This window comes from Cupressus sempervirens, chromosome 1 (genome assembly GCF_028749045.1).
Source record: "Cupressus sempervirens isolate cs-2001-9-10 chromosome 1, ASM2874904v1, whole genome shotgun sequence".
NCBI lineage: Eukaryota > Viridiplantae > Streptophyta > Pinopsida > Cupressales > Cupressaceae > Cupressus > Cupressus sempervirens.
Window position 1 is genome coordinate 196,385,979 of NC_143118.1, and position 19,390 is coordinate 196,405,368.

Genomic DNA, 19,390 nt, shown 5'->3' on the forward strand with positions numbered 1-19,390 from the left:
AATTAGAATTACATTAACAAACCTTACATAATTACCTTAACTAATTATACTACAAACTTAATATATTGCCGAATACTAAATTAATCAATTCAAATATTAAATTAATCAATATTGCCAGAATACATCAAATACCTTTAAGACCTTACTAAGAAATACACAATGATACAAGGATTTTAGAAACATATAGAATTCTAAATATTTTTAATGAGTTTTAACGGATTAAATGAAATCTTAACATTGCAGCTATTCAAGGCATCATGCTTACAATAGACCATCTGTATAAAGAAGAATCAATCTTTTAGGGTCCATTTGGCAAGTGCAATAGGAATACGTATTCTAGAATAGAAAATGGGGCTATGTATTCCTGTTCTTTGTTTGGTTCAAACAATATTTTATGGGAATTCGGAACCCAAAATTTGTGTTTTCTAAAATTAAAAAAAGTGGAATTGGAATACATATTCCTATTTTACTTCCTATTCCAATTCTGTTTTGGTGCATCCAAATGAGAAATTCAAAATTTTTAGAATTTACATATGCCTATTCCGCTCGCCAAACGGACCCTTAGTTTTTTTTTTTTTGAATGTCAGCAAAACGAATGAGATGCTGCTTGATTTATGTAGCTAATAAGAAATACCTAAGTAAAGTATTATTCATTATTATAATTATAATCATAATGAGTTGCTACTCGATTTGTGTTAGGGATATTAAATTAAGCATATGCTCCAGCTGAAAAAAAATTAGAGGGTAGCAAACATTATTCAAGATTCAGAGTTTTTCTTAAAAAGCCACGCATTATAACATTACTTGTTTGAAATACATTATTATTAAATGTTTAGTTTACACGTTTCCTTCCAAACTAATCAAGTGATAATATACTCAAAATTTTTAAACTAAAGCAATAATACTTAAAACTGGTGAAGTTCGCTGGAGTCCTGGAGAGTTGATAAGTGGTCTTGCAATAAAATATACAAAAGTACATTGTCTAGAAGAAATTAATACAATGACTGAAATTGGCAAAATTATGCTCAAAACATTGATAACTTCATTAAGCAGATCATTATCATAAGAATTTGTCTTTCAGGAAAATGAAAAGGGATATTGTGATGGTGGGAAAATTATAGACCACAAGTTGTATTCAATGCGGTTCATTAATTCAGTTTCGGAGAAGCGCTGCCTGTTCTCCGAGAGAAAAGCAGCAGCATGCTTGTTGGTTCCACCAATATTAAACTGAGGGTCATTCATGGATGCTTCAAGAAAGTAAGATAATATATCTGAATTGTGCATGTACTGATCTTCTGTAGTTGCATGAGGCAATATTTGATGTTGTTGAATCTCACTCTGTTCAAAACCCAACGGAAATCCTTTGTGTGGGTTAGTCTCTTTGATTGAACTACAAAATCTGTTCGACTGATTTTGATGGGGGATATTTTCTTGACAGATTAGATCTGGCAAGGCCGGTGGCAGAAAATAACTATTGTGAACTGTATTTCTTGTTAAAACATCTTGCTCATACTCAAGGGTAGTATTTGGATGGGGGATGAAGGTTTGATTCATGGCGACAATATTATCATTAGAAGAGTTTTGTTCACAAGTTGCACTATCTTGAAACGAAGAGATTGGGGCATCGTTGAAAGCATGATTAGGAATCCCTAGTATTTCTGGAAGTTCAGTAGCATTTAGATGCCCTGGGGAGTTGTTATTCTCAGCAACTTCATTTTTGTCAGCAAGGACATTTGCAGTTTGTGGGTATGTATTTTCATAGGAGGCTCCTTGGCTGAGATTATTATCTTCATTATCATTAACAATCTCTGATTCAGAAAGGGGTTTGTGGGTACGAGGATCAACGCCCTGGCTTATAAGCTTTTTGCTAAGGTGGGTATTCCAAAAGTTCTTAATCTCATTATCAGTCCGGCCAGGTATACGTCCAGCTATCAAAGACCACCTGAAAACCCATGATATAACACTTACTCAACCATTGCATTTCACATTTTATATCTATTCTTTATACACCCATATTTGAATTCCTTGAAATCACAAAGTACTAGCCGTAATTTTACATATTAGGTTACACTTTTCACAATAACCTAAAATTTGATCTTCATGAGGCATACCTGTTACCCAGAAGACGGTGCATTCTGAGAATTAGGTCTTCTTCATCAGGAGAGATTTTGCCTCTCTTCACATCGGGTCGTAGATAATTCATCCATCGCAATCTGCAGCTCTTTCCACACCTCATCAAACCTTTCAAAACAATATTAGAGGACATCAGGGTTCTTCAGTATATCATGTTAATTGTTAATTAGTATTGGATTCTTTTCAATTGTGGGCATCTTTTTATATCAACGTTACAGATTATTTTGTATGATCTTTCACTAAAATATTGATAAATTCATGGATATAAAAAGAAAATACGGGAAGAAATTGAATGTGAGTATTAAACCTGCTTTCATCGGAAGAGTTCTCCAGCTGCCTTCTCCTTTCTTCTGTATATATTTCAAGAGAAGATCATCTTCCTGTGGAGTCCAGGGACCTCTATTGAGGCCCATTTTTGAGCAGTGCCTCATTCTCAATAAATATGGAAACAGATTGATTCAGAGACTGTTTTACTCTGATAGAAATCAGATGGATTCAGAAAAAAGTAAATTATTAACTTGATTCACAGGCAATCATCCACAACCATTACAGCTCTTGGAGTATGAAATGAATTTGTACTCCTATACGTTGGACCTTTTCTTTGTTTTATTTTCTTGTTTATCTTTGTAACAACTTGGAGTATGAAATACATTTGTAATCCTATAGGTTGTACTTTTTGTTTGTTTTATTTCTCCCAAGTATCTTTGTTTAATAGTTATTAAGAACTGAGTGCATGTGTATTTTTGTCCATATATCTTCTCAAGTCAAATCAAGGTTCCGGAATAAAACTCTTTCCAGTGGAGGATATGCTTGCAAGCAATATCACATCAGCCCGGGAATAATGATGTTAGTTTTTGACGGTTGGTTACTCACTACGAATATCTTGCACTTCTAGTATTTAAGTATTTAGGCTTGTATTTTATCAAGCTTTATTTATTTATTTCAAGTAAAGTATTTGATGGTGGACCACGCTTTGAGATGTCTATTTTACTTTATCGTAGATCTTTCTTCTCAGTCCAAGCAAACTCAGCTTTCGTCTTGAAATCAAACTCATCCTAGGTGGGGTATGTAACTTGAGTATATTGAGTAATGTTTATGACTTCTCAAGATAACTTCTATGTACTAGTGTGGAGCATATGAAAACTCAGATTGATAATTTAGATGGTTGAGAGAGTGATAATTTCATACAAATGTTTATATTTGCTAATATTAATAAATTTTTTCTTTATTTAAGTATATATCAAGTTTTCATTAATATTTTTAATAAATCTATTAATCATTTTAAAGAAATATATATATATATACAAACACACACACACACACACACACATGTATGTATGTACACACACATATATATGTATACACATATATATATTTATACATATATATATATATGTATACATATATGTGTGTGTGTGCATGTGTGTGTAGATACATATATATATATATATATATATATATATATATATATATATATATACACATATATATGTACGCATATATATGTACACACATGCATATGTATAGATATGTCTATACATATATATATATATATCTATGTATACACATATATACATACATATACATACATACATACATACATATATATGTATATATCTATATATATGTATACATATATATATATATATATGTATACATATATATATATATATGTATACATATATATATGTATACATATATACATATATATATATACATATATATATGTATACATATATATATGTATACATATATACATATATATATATACATATATATATATATATACATATATATATATGTATACATATATATATATATGTATACATATATATATGTATACATATATATATGTATACATATATATATGTATACATATATATATGTATACATATATATATATATATATATATATATGTATACATATATATATATGTATATATATGTATATATGTATATATATATATATATATGTATACATATATATATATATATATGTATGTATGTATACATTTATACATACATCCATACATACATACATACATACATACATACATATATAATGTTCTAAGATCTTTTCAAAACTGGAAGGTATAATAAATTTTAAAATTTTACTAGATTTTTTTTCAACATTTATTTTATCATATTGTTTAATAATAACAAATCATTTTATTATTATTATTATTTTCAACTCTTTGAAAGAATATTTTTCTTTCTAATTATTAAAAAAATATTTTTTATTAATGAGAATTTTCATTAAAGTTTATAATAAAAATACACTATTTATAAAAAAAAAGTTGTGGGATATGAAATTATGTCATGAGTCAAATAGATCCCAGAAACAACATAAAAATATGACAATAAGGACAAATCTTAGAAACTAAATTTTCATTATGTATCGAGAGAAGTGGAAGCTAAGGGGGGAGGATAAGGGTCATTCTATTTACCCCATACACTAGCATGGTCTAGATAAAGGTCCAAGACAAATTGACCATCTTTCAAAATTTCTTTTTCCTTTGCATCTTTCTTGGTCAAAGAAATGGTTAGAACTAGGTATGGGGCCACTTGAAAGAAGTGGCCTAACTAGAATTACCACTAGCATCCAACTAGCTAGAAATACTTAGAATGGCAAGATCAATGTCGTGAGTAGGTCAAGTTAGTGTTGAACCACCATGGGGTGAAGAGGTTGATAAATGCCTCCAAAAATATCTTCCCTCACCATAGGGATGACAAAGGGCTTGGGAATGTAGTGTCTAACATTGAGATATAAAGGAATTGCAACCATGGTGGTGCCTATAGGAAAGAGATTTATCACCAAAAGAAGAAATATAAAGCAAAGCTCTCACAATTGTATAAGGGGTACTCCCCCAATGCTGAAGTACCTCCTACAAGTGGTTCACTTAATTAGCTTGCACCTATATTTACAACACAAAATAATTACAGGTACATAAAAATATTTGTATATCAATAAAGATGTGAGTAAATAGAACAATATTTATATCATTCCATAAAGCAAAGATTGTCATCCTTAAATAATTCCATCTTTTTAGAAACTTAAAGTCAAGTGTAGAAAATATTCTAGCAAGATCATATGTCAAGAGAAGGATTTAAGAAAAAATGGATAAACAAATTCATGAATACAAGTCCAATATTGTTGGGATCTTTTGGATTACCAAAATATGCAAATGAAAGTTTTAGGTTCCCATAAAAAGGGTACCAAGGATCCATAACACCTAGATGTTGAAGCTTAGAATCATAGGGAAAGCCTTGGAAAAGAATACATCAGATAAAGTGATCCACCTTGAGCTCCACAATGATAAAACAAACCACAAGAAACATGAGTCACCATATTTTTTGAGAACATTGCAAATGTCATTATTGGTTCAAGGTGCATATAAAATTTAGGTGGGGATCCAACTAGAAATAACCAATATTAGGATTGTACTTACATAATTAAGCAAGTGGAAACTTCCTCTAGTCTTTCCACCATGGCTTGATAAATTATATGCCAATCTTGTGTAACATATTTAGAGGTAGTATAGAGATACTAGGTCAAAACATTGTCAATCTAGTCAAGAAAGATGAAACTAGGCTTGTAAGTCCTCCTGGGAATCAAGATTACTGACAACATGAGAAAAATGATATCTTAGAGTGTGAATGCCACATTTAAGAAAAAACGTATCACAAATCCCTCAAATTTTAGCCAACAAAATTCTCTATGAAAAAATAAGTACAGAAAACTAGATATTTTGTTGGTTGAATGAGAGGTTGTCATGAAAATCGGTTTCATCCCACAAAAATCCAAGGTTTGAAAGCCTCCCATGTAGGATAGATTCTTTTAGCAAGAAAAGTAAATTTAACCTAGATTACTTCTCTTACAAAAATAAGGGTTTAAATATCCTTCTAAGGGCATTTGTTAATAGGATACCCAGATGAAATACAATACCTAAAAGGATTTTTCCAAGAATCATTTGTAGATATGGCTTTGATATGCATTTTGTACACAAGTCTTTCTTCTAGGTTTAAAGAAGGCCTAAGCCTCCGGTGTCATCTTAAAATTGACACACTTCATTTTAAGACCTTTCAACCATCCTTATCATGGTTTTGGTCATTCTCTCTCTCTTATTCCCAATCCTTCTCACATTTATACATTAGCTCTCATCTTCTGACTTGGTCATTTAGGTGTTATTTTATCACCTTTTTGGCCATATCTTTTGGGAGCCTTCATTTTTCTTGATTCTTTCTAACATTCTCTGAGGCCTCCATGACCTCTTTTTGGGACCCCCTTGGGAGTAGGTTGAATTTTTTGACCTATTCTAGAATAATTTAATATCAAAAGTTGACATGTTCCTCTTCCTCAAGTAGCTTGGATTGCAAGGCCCGAGGTGCCTCAACTATCCCAATTATTTAGCTCTCCTTCCTAAGTTGGCCTGCTTTATTTTTTTATCATAAAAATTACTATATAAGAATACTTAGGCTCTTCATGTTCATATATCATAGCCATAAGAAATCATGCAACCAAGAGAAAACATACATGTGCTCATAAGGCATTCTTGAAGCATCTTCAAGCATTCAAGTTCAAGTATTTCCTTCTTGCATCAAGTTGATTTAATCTTCAAGGTGCTAGAGTAGTTTATCTTCTATGGGGGATATCCATCATTCCATATCATTCAATTTCTTCCATTATTCATCATGAAATATCACATACATTCCTATTCATGAGGTTTTTGCTTCTTTCATTTCCTTATGGTTTCTTTGAATCAAGGCTATTATATGTAGATACTTGATCACATATCAAATTCAATTACATATATGAAGGTAATTGTATATTTCATTTATTATATTCAATCCTACTACATGTTATCATTCCCTTTATCATTATATTTACATCTCAATTTTAAGGTTAATTCCTCAATCTAGGGCTTGACCAAGGCAAGCCATCATTAAAAACAAAAACAAAAACTAAAATTTATTGTGTGTGGGAATAGGTTAGTGGAATTTCAATTAGAGATCTAGAAGACATTCATCAAGATATTTCTAAAGAATTTGGATCAAATTTTTTATAGCACTCTAGGTCTACAGTGACATTTTTGACCTATTCCTAGATACATGTAAAAAAACAACATTTTATAGATTTTTGGATGTGATCTTGAATTTGCATATGATAATTTCCTCACTATTTTAGATCCATAGTTTTTGAAGTGAAAAATAACATTCCTCTACATATTCCAAGGTGAGTACTTAATCATTAATTTCATCTTTTGGTCTAGACATATTTTTATATATTAATTCAATGGATGATTGCTTACATTTAGCACCTAAACCTATCTTACACTTCTCATTTTTAATCAATTAAACCAATTTCACTCTTACATTTACACATCTTTAATCAAATTTACATTACATGAAAGAGGACTTTCTTGTGTACATCCTTTATATGATTTGGGTTTAGCATTAGCATCCCTTTATCTCCTTAGGTTTCACTAATCTAACTTGGATTGTATTGAGGTTATGTTTGGAATCCCCTCTTTCTCTTTTATTGAATGACTTAATGGTGAAGTGGATATTTAATGAAATCATCTTATTATATTAACATCATCAAATTTATTTCTTCTATTTCCTCCTTAGCATTCTATCACAAAATGTAGAGATTCTTGACTTTTGGAAATCACAAACCTCTATTTGATGAATGTATGCATATTGAATGTTTCTCTTTAAATGTCAATCCAATTACATTGAAAAGGTCTTATTTTTCTATGCTTTATGCTTATTTTTAATATAAGGAATTCATTGCCTATGGTATGATTTCAATGAGTTGTGATGATTTCATGGTATCTTTTTCATGATTATTCTACTTGACACATCTACATCCCTATTATGTTGCTCCTATCTTTGTGACATTGTTATCCTATCCTTAGGAGGATTATTGACTTACTTTGTGAGTAACATAATAGCCATTTCCCTTGTCTTGCCTCTTAGGGAGAAAGGGTTTTATTTCATTTTCCTCTCTATATCATAGGATCCATTTTCTCCATTTTAAAAATTTTTTTCTTTTACATGATGTTGTCTTTTATTACATTCATTTATAGTGTTACTTATGGACTAAACACCTCAAGTGAAATCTTATATTTTCTTGAAATGACATTTATAGATAAATTAAAACCACTTAGGAAGACACAATTTTTCCTTCTTTCCTTGTTCAATGCATCCAATATCCTTTATGAATTATCATGCATTTATTGTGCTACATTGGGAATAGCAACATGAGTGAAATTTTATGCTTGTAGGTGCATCTTTATTTTCAAAGAATTTGTCATTTATTTTCTTTATCTGTTCTCTCCAGGTTTTGTTATCTCTTATTTATTCCTTTTGTGATAACTAAGTTGGTATAGCATTCTATCCTTTCATCTTATTCTCTCATTTCTCTATAGCTTTACATTATTTTATGGTCATTATCATCTATGGATATGTAGTTCTTTGTTACATGCAATCTACAATTTCCTTTCTCTTAAAAATTCCCTTTTATGCCTTATATTTAATGGTTGTAATTTAATAATTATCTATAGTTTACTTCATATTTTATTTCTTTTCTATCATATATTTGGTTTAAAATTTCATATCCTATGATGTTTCTTGTCATCTTTTTCATTATGGTGTTTCATTATCTTCCTTAGTATTTTATATAGGGTGTTTTGTTTTGTGCATGACTAGATTATGGTTGCTTCTTATAAATCATCTTTATATCTTACAAGATTTCATTTTGTAAGATTCCATAGAGTTCTCTTTCATGCCTCACCCTTGGGGGGCAATTTTGTTTGTACATTATCTATCTCTCCTTTTCTAAGGATATACTTTGCTTAGTAAATTGGAACTTATTTTTCATGTGAAATTATATATTCCTATAAGTAATTGTGTCTTGATCATGAATCTCTCTTATACACAAGAGTTCTATGTCTTTGACCATCACCTCTTCTTTATTTGCAAAACTATGTTGATTATAAATGTTTTCCCTTACTTTGTGGTTCAAAAATTTTCATCCTACATCCAAGGATCCCTATGCCATCTATATACAAGGGGTTGAATAGGTGCACTCTTGTTCTTCTTCACTTCTCTTGTCTTAAAGTTGATATCTTTTTTATGATACTCCTCTCGAGGGTAGATTTCTTATTAACAATATCTCTTCCTTTCAAGGGTTTGTTATCATAATCGACATATCCTTTCATAATTATCTACTTTTTTAGCTTACAAGAGTCAATTCTCTTTACTAAGTTTATGACACACATTACTATTAAATTGTATCTCCTTATTGGTATAAGTAAGCATCATTTATTCTCTTTCTTATGATGTCTTTTATTCCATAGTCATCATAAAAAGAAGGTCATGCATACTCCCTCATTGTAATATAGTTTACTTTTAATCCACTTTTATTTTTATTTTTTACATGCCTCTCCCGAATGGGTATTAGTGACACTTTTCCATTCTAGAGAAACAAATTTATATCCTACGTTTTGTTTACATGTCACTTCCTAATGGGTATTAGTAATATTTCCATCCTAGGGAAATACACACACAAATTTTCACTATAGATAACATACCCTTGTCCATCCACAAGGAGAACATACCAATTCACACTAAATGGTGATACTAAGAAATTGATTTATGTGTGGACACCACACAATATTTGTTGACAATTGTACGGGATTTACTACCAACCACACTGACTAGGAAAGTGAAACAAAAAGGATTTTTTGTTCTATAATGATATTAGTAATTATGGGCCTTTGAAAATGACCACTTGCAATATTTAGCTAAATCTTGAAAAGTTGAAAGTGAAGGGTTGGTCTCTTAAAATATCCAAGCCCAAGAACTATAAATATTTCAAGCCCAAGAACTATAAATATTTCATCCAAAATAATGAATAGTGGGGAGTTTTCACCACTATGGAGTTTATTCCTTACTTTGAGTCTAAGTGTGGATGCAATAGTACACTTATGTCATATTCCACAATACTTATTTTTTGTTACTCCATGAATTATTATACAAGAGGCTATAGGTCTAATGTGTTTGGTGAACAAGTTTAGAAATGTAATAATATAACATCTACATAAAAATGTTCTTTAAGAAAGGATAAAATATGGTTGTATCTTCTAAAAGAATGACTATGATAGATTTAATATTTCCCTCTTATTCTTTAGTTTTCTTGTATGTCATAGAATACTTTACATTTGAGAGTTGTTTTATAGTGTTCCATGGTTATAACTTCCCTCTTCTTAACTAAATTAGCAATGACCATAACATCAATATTTTTTTCTACTATTTTTAATCCTTGGAAACAACATATACAATAGTGTTTATAACCTAGGAGGAAAGGAAAAACAAAAAAAAAAATCCAAATATGATAGTCCCAAAAATATTCTAGAATCATCTTTGCCTAAAATTACTCTCATTAAAAAAAAATCATTTCATGTAAATGCAGTTATGTGAAAGTGTGGAAAAATGGTAACGGGGCTATAAAAATAAGTCCTTGGGTTGATATTGAAAATGGTGAGAATGATACAAAGGAAATGTGAAAAAAAGAGGATATGACATAGGTCATTAGTTATAAGGAAAGAAGATCAAATTTATTGTTAAATAAAGTATTTAATGGTAACAAAATTAAGGAGGAGGTGTTCCCTAAAATTGAATTTGAATATGAACCCATTTTGGAGTTTCCATTGTGAATTATGAGGACAATGACTATGAAGGTTGAGAAAATGGGTTAAGGAAAGATGGAAAAGGTAAATTTGTGGATATAATAGTTTATTTGAATGAGTTTGATGATTTGATGAATAAAAAATGTAATTCCCATGTTCTATCTTGAGAAGATTATATGGAAAATACCCCCCTTTTCTTGTTTGGGTACTGAATTAGATTTCCTTTCAAATATTTTGGATCACTACACTTGAGTGGTTACCTTTGAGGACACTACTATTTCTTCTTTTATAATTTTTTTGATTAGTGGCATCTCTTATTTTGTAGGGTTATGGATGATTTTATGAAGAAATAGGTCTTCAATGTGATAATATGTCAAAGTAGGTTGAGGAGAATTATAGAGAGAAAGAAGACTAAGGATAAAAATACCAAGGAGACAAGGGACAAGGACATTAAAGAAAGGATGTGGGAGTTGAAGAGTCTCTCAAACAGTTAGGAGATGATCACCAAGCTTAATGATTTCAACAAATCCTTAATGCTATTTATTTTTTTATTTTGAATTGATGTTGAACATTGTTATAATTTTCAATATAGTTATTATTTTTCTTAGTTGGGTTTTATGACTTATGTTAATCTTAAGGGCCGCAACCCAGTTGGGTGTAATTATATATTTTTATAAACAATTCCTATCATATATACTTTATTATGGTTTTGATGAAAGGCCATAATGCATATTCTATTAGTAGTAGTGATGCAAGCTTGTCAATACTATTTATTGATTTATTTTTGATAGTTTAGAGTTATGGGTTCTTTTGACTATAATGATCTAAAATTTGGGTTCTTTTTCTAATTGATGGATTTTTTCTATTTGATCATACTATGGGATCATGGTCCTCTCGCTGCTAACTTGATTAAAAATATTTGTAAATAAAAAATAAAGACATATGAGATGAAGGACTGGAGGTATATTTTTATACATTAAAATAAAGATGATAATGAAAATGATGATGGAGATGAGGACCCTTTTGTCCTATTTTTCCTTTCCCAAACTATGGATAAATGTGTTAGTATTTGGAAGACTAGTAAATGCAGGTTTTTTTGAATGTCTATATGTGACTTATCTTGTCCCATTTAAGTGTTCTATATTATTTCCATTGTCCTCCATGAATGGAAAGAGTCCTTTCATCTCAAATGGGTATTTTTTGTTGAAGGGTTATTTAAGTAACTATTTTTTTAAATAATGAGCTTCATTCATTTTTTAGCTACATTTTTGGAGAGGGTGGCAATAGAATTTTAGGATATCTAATGCTTTTGGGGTTGATGTAGATGGTGAAGAAACTTATAGGCTACCTTGTAGTAGGTCATTGCATTTATTTGATACTAGTCTTGCATTATTTTCTACAATTTTTACTTCTTCCTAGGATTTTTATGTGTAGGTAAATCTGTTGTCACTTTGGAGAGTCTCTTCAAATGCTTCTATTTTTGGATTTTTTATGGAGGGAGGGATTTTTTTTATAGTTTTTATAACTTGATGTAGATGCTTCTCTAATTTTATTATTATAAATGAGTCTTTATTGATGATGGTTTATTTATCTAGGGCCCTTGTCATTTTTGCTTTTCATTAAAGGAGGTAAGAAAAGGGCCTTGAACCCAAGAAACAACAATAAATTATCCAAACTTTTCTTCTCTAGTCCATTAAACTGAAGCAGCAAAAAAGACCATTTTTAAGATAAACCATTAGAGAACCTCCACAATACAAAACTTAATAAAAAATCAAGACTACTATTATGAGAGTCTAACTTATCACTCAAAACAATGCTAGTAATAAAAAATGATAACAAATTTTTAGAGTATTGGTGATTAACATAAATCATATTTAGCATACTAGTTTTTTAGATGTGTCCTAAAATTATAAGCAGGAGCACAATTACCCATAAAAGAAAACAAATAAAATTATTGATAATTAAAACAAACAAAAAAGGAAAGCCAAGGCCTAGAGAATCTAGGCATGTTTGATGTTCTCTCAATCCTCAACTAGGTACTTGAGATCCTTAGTCCAATTGTGAACATCCTACATGCTCTTCATCTCCACACAAATTTTGTCCTTTTTCATGCCATATTTTTTGAGTTTGCTATAGCTCGTGATGGTTCCAAAGATAGCCTTCCTCATCATTTTTGTGTGGAATCTACACATAGTTGAGATGGCCACACCAAGATCAATACTAGAAATGTTATTGTCAAATTTTTTGTTCAGAGATAACACTTTTTCATTAAGGACCTTGATCTAATCTTTGAGATCCTTTTCAATCTTTTTAACCTCAATTTCCTCAGTAGTAAATATGTGGTCGGGGCTTTAAAATAGGGTTTTCGGCATTGGGGGCATCAACATTAGGCCCAATCAAAACCTCAATATGGGCTTCCTAGTTTTCTTTCTCAACCTCCTTTGACTCTTGACCATTTCCCATAGCTTCAAATTCCCCCTTGGTGGCAATATTCTCTTCTTTTTTTGGTTTTTCTTCAACCTCAATTTCATAGTTATCCTCATCATTTCTATCATGGGTATCATCTCTACTAACTTACTTGTAATTCTTGTCATTTTTAACCCTCAAGATTTATAATCTTTTTTCCCTAGAGCTAGACTAAAAATGATATCTTTGAGCCCTCTCTTTCTTGTCTCCTTCCTCCCCATAAGACTCTTCTAAGTCTCGTTTATCCACTTCAATAATCTCCTTATAGGTTTTTCTTTTCTTAGGGGTTCTTTTTGGGCTCATTTTGGCAGACACATTTTTGCATTTAGCTAGGGTTTGAAATAAAAAGGACTCTTCGAGTGTTTTAGTTTTTCCCTTAGGTTTTTTGAGCTTTTTCTTGGGATTCCATGTATCCCCAGCTTTCACAGTAAGGAGAACTAGGTCATTTTCCAGCTCAAATTCTTCAATTACAACTAAGTTCCTAGTGGACTCCTTAGGACTCTATTTACAAGTCAGATACCTACCAAGACCTGGATGGTGGTAAATCACATGGTGGTAGAAGACAAAAATTAAGTCCTGTTGTATTGGCAAATTTTCCCCATTTTTAATAATATGACTAGGGATGAATACGTAACTAAAGGAATGTAAATATTTTTTTTCCGTGTCTTAACATATTAAGTAGAGGGAAGTGGTAACCATGGTAAGTGGTAAACTACCCTTCCAAAGCAAAGTAACGCATAACCCAAAGGCAAACAATGGCAAAGGGGCTAGGGAGGGATAAATAATCATACTCGTTACTAGACTTAATCATCATCGACTGCTCCATGCCTTCCAAAAAATTATGCTTGAATATTTTTTAGTCAACTGTCCCCTTCCTCTAAACCTTCTCTCCTTCGCAATTCAAGCCTGTCACCTCGCCAATTAATTGTGGTGTCACATAAAACTTAATGTTGCCAATGGTGACCTTGCCTCTATACCAAAAGTTGGAAAAATAAGCAAAGAGAAACGAATTATGGAATTTCATTGCCTTTATATAATTTCTCATTCCCCATCCTCATAAAGTAGTTTCATACTTCCCCATTTTGTAGTAGTTTTCTATAGCTTCTTGGCTTAACCTACTTCAGAGGACTCCCCATAGTATAAGCCTTATCAAAATCCTAGTCTTCTTAAAGAAGAGCAATATTAAACTTCACTATTCCCTAGCTAAAAATGTCTTTCTACATTATATATTCCCTTTTGAATCCATCAAAGAAAACTAGAAAATTAGAGTATAAGATAACATAGAGCCAATGATCTATTTGAGATGTGTTGTACAATGATTTTCTTTCTAATCTCTTATAATAAATATATTATTTATTATATAAACTTCCACAATTTTTGAGAAACCCTTGACTTTAAAACTAGCAACTTTCAAGACCTTGACATGACCATAATCATTATTATTCATTTAGCCACAATCCCCATTCCATGAATAGGGGATGCACTTTTGATGATTCATCGAGATATTCTTGGGTTTGGAAAAGATTATAATATAATGTGTTATAGTGTTAAACATTAAATAATTATATCAAAAAAATTTGATGATTAATATGTAAAAGGTTTCTTTAATAAATTTAGCATGAAAAACTTTATAGCAATCGATATATAGAAAATAATCTTTCTCACTAACTTTCCTACTCAACACTTTATTAGGATTTCTCATGAGAGTCCCCATCCAAACAATGAGTAATAACCAAATCAAGACAATAGAGCTATTGTTCCTTTTAACTATGTTATTGATGGTAAAAGAGTACTCTTTCCCATCATTTCTCTTCTCAATATTAAGTATTTATTTGATCATTTAAGACTATTGTTTTTAACTCCTCTAGGCATACAACCTTAGAAACATGTCTCCAATTTTGAAAATTTAGACCCCAATTAGCCATATAGTCTCCAACCTTATTTCCTTCTCTTAAGGTATATATCTAAAGGATAAGAGATGTCTTTTACAATCACTCATGAGACCTTGAATGTGACAAGGGTAGCTAGCCTTGTTTAGAAGAATACCAGTGATGAGTTTAGAGTCCCCTTCCATTTCTATGTTAACATCTTCATAGTCCTATAATAATTTTACTCCATACCACATAGAAACTACCTCAACATAGTTATTAGAGTTAATTCCAAGGTTCTTATAAAAACCCATGATAAGGAGAGCATTGTTGTTTCTTATGATACCACATGCCCTTGCTCATCCTGGGTTACCTTTAGAGAAGCCATCCACACTACACTTAATCTAATCATCCTCTGGAGGTTTCCAATTACAATTTTTTATTTTTCATATGCTATTCCAATTCAAGTTTATCAATATTTCTATGGCATTCCAATTTTTTTAATTCTTAGGTCCATTAATCCAGGTAAGTAAATCCCTTTTGGGAAGTGCGTATTATTGATGCTTTCCTTGATAATTCTCTTAGTTATGTAGAAGATAGGAAGAATTTCCTTTTTTCTTCTTTGAATATTCTATTATTTCTTTCCTTCCAAATAACCCAAGCTATAGTGGGAAGAATAAGAATCTCCATTAAGGAATGAGATGTTTGATCAAGATCGGTATCACTATGTTAAACCTGGTCTCTTGCAAAACAAGGCTATAGAGTTATCTAGTGAAGGAGTAATTGAGGAATAAGTGGTTAATAGTTTTTGCATCCTTCTCACATAAAAACAACTATTAGCAAAATTGTACTCTCTTTTGTTGAGGTTATCTAAAGTCAAGATATTCTCATGAGCAACTACCCACCAGAAGAAATTAATCATAGGGGGGAGGTTAGGAATCTAGACCTCTTTCAGAAATGAGTATCCTCTTCCACTGAATCAAGCATGGCATAATAAGACATGAATGAGAAGAGACCATTGATGTTATGTTTCCAAATTCATTTGTCCTCCTATAACATTAAATAGAGAAGGGTTTGGGAGCCTACCTTTTAAAGTGCTCACCTCCTCTCCTCTTCTACTAGCTATTCTCCTTGCCTCCCTTTGTCTTAGCCATAGACTTTCAAGGTCTAGCCATTATTCCTTACCATTTCTCCAAACAATGTAGTTTTCCACTTTGATATCAATAGAAGTCATGAGCCATTTCTTTATGTCTTAGTTAATACTCAGTTCTTGAAGGGGGCTTTCAGTTTCCCATGAGTGAGACTAGAAAAGAGTATTTCTCCCATTATCAATATTTTTCTTGCTCCCTCTCTTGAAAATCCCTTTTGATTTCATTAAATTCTTCCACATAGAAGACATTCCATTAATAGACTTAGTTGTAAGGAGGAGGCAAGAGGGACCATTGGCTAGACTTTTAGCTTTGATGATCTTCGTCCAATATTTTGAGCCCCCCAAAATATCAAACCAACTTAGAAATTAAGGTTGTATTAATTTGTTTGAAATTTCTAACCCCAAGACCCCCTTCCTTCTTAGATTTATAAACTCGATTACAACTGACTAGGGACATTTTTCTTTTATCTTCCACTCTTGACCAAAGGAATATTTTTTGGATCCTTTTGAGAGTGTTAGCCACCTTAGTAGGCATAAGGGATAAGGTTATAAAGTAAGTTGGAATACTATGAAGAAAACCTTTAAGAAAAAAAAGTTTCCCTCCTAGGCTTATATTTTTACCCTTTCAACAAGCTAATTTTCTTCAGAACTTTTCAATGATGTTATTCTAGTAGGGTTGGCTAGGTTTAACTAGCGATAAAGGGAGACCAAGATAAGTATGAATAATGATAATTGTACTACATCCCAAAAATCTTGATATACTTTTTTGGACCTCTCTATCATTGTTAAAGAATAAGAATTTACTTTTATGAAAATTTATGTATTGTCCCGAAATAACAGTGTAGTCATTGAGAAAGGTTTTCCAAACAATAGCTTTCAAGATTAAAGCTTTTCCAAATAGCATTGTATCATCAAAAAACATTTAATGAGTAGATTGAGGAAGCCTAGAGGTGGCTCTGACACCTGAGATATCCTTAGCATAGAAAAATTAGTAAGGTTGCTACCAAGAACTTCTATGACCAGGATAAAAAGATAAGGTGAAAGGGGGTCACCTTGCCTTAACCCCTTCCCTATAGAAAAAAACCCATTGGGTTTACCATTAACCAAGATAACATATTTAGTAGAGGTTATACAACTCATGATTATTTTATGAAATTTTCCTTTAAACCCAAATTTACTTAAGACCTTTTCTAAGAAGGACCACTTAACTCTATCATAAGTTTTGGAGATGTCCAATTTGAGAGCCATCACACCCTTATTGTTAGCATTCATAGAATTATTAAGTTAATGTGTAGTAATAACAATATCCATAATGTCTATATCTCCCACAAATCCTTTTTGGATTTTAGAGACTAATTTCTTAAAAATTGGTTTCATTCTGTTCACCAAGACTGTAGCAATAATCTAGTAAGTTGTGTTGCAGAGGCTTATAGGCCAATAGTTATTCATCAAGGAGGGGTCTCTTGTTTTAGGAAAACAAGGGAAATATAAGTTTTCTTGGTTAATTCTACCATAACACACGTTATGAAGAAGTGAAAAACTACCTTAAAAAAGTATCTTCCTTGATGCTATCCTAGTACTCTTTAAAAAAGGTAGGTGGAAACCCATCAAGTCTTAGGGAGTTGAAAGCATGGAAAGAGAAAGCATCATCTCTAACTTCTTCTCTTTTAACCTAAGAAACTAGCATTACATTAGCTTCATTTGACAAAGATAGGGGGATACACTGTAGAATATTATTAGGGTCTTCAAATCTGTGATCATTTGGTCCATTCTAAATGAAGTTAAGAACCTTAGAGTTGATATCTTCCTCTCCCTCGGCCTCCATCCCATTGGATAAAATTAGGGATCTGATATGATTTCTGCTTCTATGCCCTTGCCATTTTTGTTGTTATTTCTTGTATAGCTAATTGATAAATCTTTCCTAATATAGATTTTATTGAGGGTAAACAACTTTAATGGGCTTGATTAATTGTATGGCTATTGTGAGAAAAGTGGTGTTAGAGGTCTCTCTCTTTTTCCATTTCACTTAGGGTTTGAAATGTTTTTTTCCCCTTTGTTTTCATACTTGGGTTAGTATCCATGCATAGCGGTGACCCTATTTTCTACTATGGTCAAGAGGTTTTTAATACTTTTTAAGGGTCTTCCTTGGTCTTGTATTGTCTCTAGAGTTAAGGAACTTTTTGTGTTTTGGGTTGTGCTTACCAAGGTCAACCCTGATGGTTTTTATATTTCTCTCTCCTAGCATCTTAATTTCTATTTTATTCTTCCTCTTTAATTTTCACTTCTTCCTTCCCTACTATTATCCTTCATTATTTTTGTAGAACCAAAATGGAAGGTGATCTCATCAATTCAAATTAGACAACTATGAGGAATTTAAAATAAATTGCATCCTTTGGCCTATTAATTAGGTGGGGCTTGTCAACTAGTATGTTGAGGGCATCAAAGGTTGTAAGACATAATTGTCAATGAAATTTTTATAGTCTTGAGACACTAAAAAGGTGGTCATTAGAGAGGGTGTTCATGGTTCCTAAGGAGTCTTTAGAAATATCTAATAATTTTTTTCTAGAAGGTAAATCCATGAAAAAATATTATAATGCCTACTACAACCCAAATATTAAGAGGTACATAGCATCTAGGGAAAGAATAGGTATTAATAGAGAGGAGGTTCCATAGGAATGGGAGGATATTGTGATGGTGCTCATAAAGTTCATCACCCTAAAGGGCTAGATCAAGAGGTTCCGTTGTCACATTTTCCCTATGCTCAATCATTTTTGTCATGGCATTAAGTTTAATTTTTTTTTTAATCATCATATCTAAACCCAAAATTGGTGGGAGCTCTCTCTTGCATCATAGTCTTATTCTTTTCCTTTGCAATTTTCATTTGGCTATGACCTCTTAGGCTTTCTCTAAACCTTGTCTAATGATTGAACCTAATAACCTTGTAATGGACACCCTTGGATGTCCCAAAAAACTAAACCAAATTGCTGAAAGGAATTATGTCAAACAGTTTGCATTCAACTTCTTAAAACCCCTTATAACTCCGAAAATCAAACATTTATTTGTTTGTTGTGTTTCATGCA

General features: G+C 31.5%; 1 protein-coding gene across 4 annotated transcripts in view; it reads right to left on the minus strand.

Annotated features, from left to right (window-relative positions):
- Positions 1 to 937: 937 nt before the first annotated feature.
- Positions 938 to 19,390, minus strand: part of LOC149576783 (uncharacterized) — a 55,113-nt gene continuing 36,660 nt past the window's right edge. The window contains exons 3-5 of one of the 4 annotated variants that reach the window (XM_089819927.1): positions 2,441 to 2,565; positions 2,112 to 2,241; positions 938 to 1,942 (exon numbers count right to left, since the gene is read on the minus strand). In XM_089819927.1, the coding sequence (XP_089676053.1) occupies positions 1,078 to 1,942; positions 2,112 to 2,241; positions 2,441 to 2,564 (1,119 nt within the window). In that variant the 5' untranslated portion in view covers position 2,565 and the 3' untranslated portion in view covers positions 938 to 1,077. Of the gene's footprint in view, positions 1,943 to 2,111; positions 2,242 to 2,440; positions 2,609 to 19,390 lie in introns of all 4 variants that reach the window. The other 3 variants (XM_089819917.1, XM_089819943.1, XM_089819935.1) reach the window with 3 other exon arrangements.